This window comes from Salmo trutta, chromosome 38 (genome assembly GCF_901001165.1).
Source record: "Salmo trutta chromosome 38, fSalTru1.1, whole genome shotgun sequence".
In the NCBI taxonomy this organism is placed as follows: Eukaryota; Metazoa; Chordata; class Actinopteri; order Salmoniformes; family Salmonidae; genus Salmo; species Salmo trutta.
The window spans coordinates 23,411,556-23,417,650 of NC_042994.1; the positions used below are offsets into that span (position 1 = coordinate 23,411,556).

Below are 6,095 nucleotides of genomic sequence, written 5' to 3' on the forward strand. Positions count from 1 at the left end.
TAGCTTGAGGGTTAAAATACATCTGGATATCTTGTCTCAGATTGCATAAGGACCAACCCTCCAGGAATAAGGTCCAGCCCTCCAGGAATAAGGACCAGCCCTCCAGGAATAAGGACCAGCCCTCCAGGAATAAGGACCAACCCTCCAGGAATAAGGACCAACTCCCCAGGAATAAGGTCCAGCCCTCCAGGAATAAGGACCAGCCCTCCAGGAATAAGGTCCAGCCCTCCAGGAATAAGGACCAACTCCCCAGGAATAAGGTCCAGCCCTCCAGGAATAAGGACCAACTCCCCAGGAATAAGGTCCAGCCCTCCAGGAATAAGGACCAACCCTCCAGGAATAAGGTCCAGCCCTCCAGGAATAAGGTCCAGCCCTCCAGGAATAAGGACCAGCCCTCCAGGAATAAGGACCAACCCTCCAGGAATAAGGACCAGCCCTCCAGGAATAAGGACCAGCCCTCCAGGAATAAGGACCAACTCCCCAGGAATAAGGACCAACCCTCCAGGAATAAGGACCAACCCTCCAGGAATAAGGACCAACTCCCCAGTAATAAGGACCAGCCCTCCAGGAATAAGGACCAACGCCCCAGGAATAAGGACCAACGCCCCAGGAATAAGGACCAACCCTCCAGGAACAAGGACCAACCCTCCAGGAATAAGGACCAACCCTCCAGGAATAAGGACCAACCTTCCAGGAATGAGGACCAACTCCCCAGGAATAAGGACCAGCCCTCCAGGAATAAGGACCAACGCCCCAGGAATAAGGACCAACGCCCCAGGAATAAGGACCAACCCTCCAGGAACAAGGACCAACCCTCCAGGAATAAGGACCAACCCTCCAGGAATAAGGACCAACCTTCCAGGAATGAGGACCAACTCCCCGGGAATAAGGACCAACCCTCCAGGAATAAGGACCAACGCCCCAGGAATAAGGACCAACCCTCCAGGAACAAGGACCAACCCTCCAGGAATAAGGACCAACCCTCCAGGAATAAGGACCAACCTTCCAGGAATGAGGACCAACTCCCCGGGAATAAGGACCAACCCTCCAGGAATAAGGACCAACTCCCCGGGAATAAGGACCAACCCTTCAGGAATAAGGACCAACCCTCCAGGAATAAGGACCAACCCTCCAGGAATAAGGACCAACTCCCCGGGAATAAGGACCAACCCTCCAGGAATAAGGACCAACGCCCCAGGAATAAGGACCAACCCTTCAGGAATAAGGACCAACCCTCCAGGGATGTATTCTGTCTGAAGTCACACTGTCATTTATTTCCCACAAGGGGGAGCCTATCAACAAGCCTATGTGGGATTTAATATTCTACTGATCTCAATGTTGTTCCCAATACAGGGATCTTTTGTCATGTTCCAACTTACTCCTCTCCTGTGTGTGTGTGTGTGTGTGTGTGTGTGTGTGTGTGTGTGTGTGTGTGTGATATCATGATAGAAATATTGTGGTTAGACAGCAGGCCTCACACACAGAGGGTTTTTATGATACACACACACACACACACACACACTATCAAAGGGTCTTTATGAAGTAATATATCAACAAGGTCTCACATTTTCACGTCAGAATTAGACGTTTATCCATGTTTCTCAAATGTCAAATTTCGAATATGTTCCAAACGTAAAATGTCAAAGTGATTAAGATAAAGTTTAGGCATTAACCCCCTAGAGTCGATGTCCAATTTTAAAAAATCCCCATCAAAATATGTCTGTTTAAGCCGATGTCACCCTTTCGCATCTGCGGTGGAAGATGGCAGAGCTACAGTGGTGTCTTTCAGACCATGGCACATTCTGAAAATCAGTCTTTAAAACGGTTTGACCTACAAACTACTAGGCTCTTCTCTATTTAGCTCTACGGCCACCACAAGCACCACGGGACTCGTCTGAAGCCGGTACCACCAATCTGCCAACTTCCGTATGTAGCATCTGAACAGTTTGGGCTACAAACTAATATGACCCCACTATGGAAAGATGAGACTCTCACAAACACGTACATGTTGGTTGATTGATTAGCGCTAGGACAACCACAAGCATCACAACTCGTCTGAAGGTAGTCCCAGTACAAGTAAAAAAATAAATGTGATCTTTCCAAGCATTTTTAAGCCTTGAGACAATTGAGACATGGATTGTGAATGTTTGCCACTCAGAGGGTGAATGGGCAAGACAAAAGATATAGGTGTCTTTGAATGTGGTGTGGTAGTTGGTCCCAGGCACACTGATTTCTGTCAAAAACTGCAACGCTGCTGGGCTTTTCACGCTCAACAGTTTTCCATGTGTATAAAGAACGATCCACCACCCAAAGGACATCCAGACACAACTGTGGGTAGCATTGGAGTCAATATTGGCCAGCATCCCTATGGAACGCTTTCGAAACCTTGAAGAGTCTTTGCCCCGATAAATTGAGGCCATTCTGAGGTCAAAGGGCGGGGGGCAACTCAATATTAGAAAGGTGTTCTTAATGTTTATACACTCAGTCTATATGGATGTAGTTTAGGGCCTACAATAAAGGGTTAAATAGTGTCCTGATCTTTCTTATATCTCTCAGATATAGGACAGATTATATCTCTGAAATATAGGACAGACACTTCAGAACAAACTTCCTCTAGGTTTTTTTTTGGGGGGGGGCTATTTGTTGTTCCATGTATGAATCTATTATTCACTGCGTTTCTATGGGCCAATGGCATTAAGGCCACATTTCATTTCATCAAATAATTTCTGTATATGTTTTTAAATATAGGGGTCCTAACAAATAGCTAAATCACCTTGGTATGACCATCTTAAAACAATTCCATGATGTTAGCTTAGTAGATCCCCCCCCTACTTGAAGGTAACAGTGCTCACTGTTGCCCCTAGTAGCCGGTTTCCACATAATTTCCCGCCGTCCTCAGACATGGATGGACATCGAATATTGATTTGTATCACAGGAGGTCTGGCTGGATATATAGACTACCTCCCTTCAACTATAGACACAGTGTTAGAGTTTATCTCTCTCTCTCTCTCTCCTTCTCTCTCTCTCTGTCTCTCTCATTCTCCATCTCTCTCTTCCTGCCTCTCTCCCTCCCAGTCTCTAGACTAGGAAGTAGACAGTAGAAGTAGCTAAATCTCTACTCATATCAGACCTGGGTTCAAATACTAACATACTAACATTTCAGATCCTTCCATTTCGAGCCTGTCTGAAGTGCCATATGGGCAGGGTTTGTACTGAGGCCACAATTCTATGGGTCCAGATTAACGATATGCAATGATATCGAGTAGTATTTGAACCCAGCTCTGACTCATTCAGGGACTCTCCAGATAGCCAAATAGTGTCAGTCCTGTTACTGTGTTGCTTCCTGGAAACAGAGACATTCTGACAGCAATAAATAACAGAACATACCCTCAACATAGTACAACATCCATAACATAACTACCTCAACATAGTACTACATCCATAACATAACTACCTGAACATAGTACTACATCCATAACATAACTACCTGAACATAGAACTACATCCATAACATAACTACCTGAACATAGTACTACATCCATAACATAACTACCTGAACATAGAACTACATCCATAACATAACTACCTGAACATAGTACTACATCCATAACATCCATAACATAACTACCTGAACATAGTACCACATCCATAACATAACTACCTGAACATAGTACTACATCCATAACATAACTACCTGAACATAATACTACATCCATAACATAACTACCTGAACATAATACTACATCCATAACATAACTACCTGAACATAGTACTACATCCATAACATAACTACCTGAACATAATACTACATCCATAACATAACTACCTGAACATAGTACTACATCCATAACATAACTACCTGAACATAGTACTACATCCATAACATAACTACCTGAACATAATACTACATCCATAACATAACTACCTGAACATAATACTACATCCATAACATAACTACCTGAACATAGTACTACATCCATAACATAACTACCTGAACATAATACTACATCCATAACATAACTACCTGAACATAGTACTACATCCATAACATAACTACCTGAACATAGTACTACATCCATAACATAACTACCTGAACATAGTACTACATCCATAACATAACTACCTGAACATAGTACTACATCCATAACATAACTACCTGAACATAGTACTACATCCATAACATAACTACCTGAACATAGTACTACATCCATAACATAACTACCTGAACATAATACTACATCCATAACATAACTACCTGAACATAGTACTACATCCATAACATAACTACCTGAACATAGTACTACATCCATAACATAACTACCTGAACATAGTACTACATCCATAACATAACTACCTGAACATAGTACTACATCCATAACATAACTACCTGAACATAGTACTACATCCATAACATAACTACCTGAACATAATACTACATCCATAACATAACTACCTGAACATAGTACTACATCCATAACATAACTACCTGAACATAGTACTACATCCATAACATAACTACCTGAACGTACCATACATACAGTAACACATAACATTACATATACTAACTTATAGCACAACACAACATAGTAGCTAACGTATATTAAGATGTTATCTTAACCTGAACACATAACAAAGCTTAGTATAACACATGCTGTCCCCTGAGCATTGCCAATCTGTCTATACACACTAAAACACAAAAAATGTCTAAAAACACACTAAAACTGTCTATATACACAGTAAAACAGTGTATATGCACACTACAACTGTCTATACACACTAAAACTGTCTATACACACTAAAACTGTCTATAATGTTATTTATACAAGTCTAAGATAGGGTTGTAACATTCACACTATTTCCATGGTTGGTAAATGGTTGGAATATTCGGTAGCCTTTTAACAATAACTGACAATGAATTATGAAATACCACCTCTCTCTCTATTTGTCACTCTCTCGCCCACATACCGTTCATACAAACACACACACACACACACACACACACACACACACACACACACACACACACACACACACACACACACACACACACACACAGCTAGTCAAGTTCCAAAGATATACAAGGTTAGACTCACCCAGAATAAGTAGAAGAGTTCTGGACCCCATCTCAAAGACAGACTTGTATTATATCCACACCAGACAACTAGTAGGATCCTAATAAAACTAGTCCCACAAGAAGAATCAGTCTCAGATTAAATCTGTTTTACTGTTGAATTCAGATTGAAGAAAATCCCAGTTTAACAAGGTTTTTATTCCGTAGTGAGAAAATGAACAGAAGAATTAAAAAAAATATATTCCCTCTCTTTTCGTGAGACACGTCTTTGTCTGAGCCGCGTGGGCTTAGAAAAACAACTATTTTGCTCTCCTCTGTCCGCTCCCTCTTTCTCTTTCTGAAGTTTAGTCTCAGACTTAATGCCCGCCGCTTTGGTTCTCTTTCACTTCTCTCTCTCTCTCTCTCTCTCTCGCTCTCTCGCTCTCTCGCTCTCTCGCTCTCTCGCTCTCTCGCTCTCTCTCTCTCTCTCTAGGGGGTTGACTTCTCTGAATAGCTTCTGAAACCAAGCCCAGTGGAACATAGTGCTGAGAGAGGGATAGGATAGTGAGAGAGAGAGAGTGAGAAGGAGCGAGATACACTGGCAGGAGAGAGAGAGTGAGAAGGAACGAGATACAAGGGTGGGAGAGAGAGAGATAAGTGTCTTTATTCTTTTGGATCTTCTGTGAGTGTAATGTTCACTTGTTATTATTTATTTCACTTTTGTTCATTATCTACTTGACTTGCTTTGGCAATGTAAACATATGTTTCCCATTCCAATAAAGCCCCTTGAATTGAATTTAGAGAGAGGGGGGGGAGAGACAGAGAGAGAGAGAGAGAGAGAGGGGAGGGGGAGACAGAGAGAGAGCTGAGTAATGGTTCATCTAAACAGCTGCGGTTCTGGAGTCTTTGCCAGTAAGTAATCCAATCTAAGTCTCTCTCTCTGTCTCTCTCTCTCTCTCCCTCCCTCCCTCTGAATTTTGACTTCGATACTTGATACCAAAAAGATACCACGGCAAAAAAAAATAAGGCATATCAGCCAAAGTCA

General features: G+C 42.3%; 1 protein-coding gene across 1 annotated transcript in view; it reads right to left on the reverse strand.

Annotated features, from left to right (window-relative positions):
- The window catches only part of LOC115178033 (CD97 antigen), a 44,074-nt gene extending 38,495 nt beyond the window's left edge, over positions 1–5,579 (reverse strand). The window contains exon 1 of the mRNA XM_029739041.1: positions 5,094–5,579. Within this exon, the coding sequence (XP_029594901.1) occupies positions 5,094–5,124 (31 nt within the window). The 5' untranslated portion in view covers positions 5,125–5,579. The remainder of the gene's footprint in view (positions 1–5,093) is intronic.
- Between the last annotated feature and the right edge of the window lie 516 nt (positions 5,580–6,095).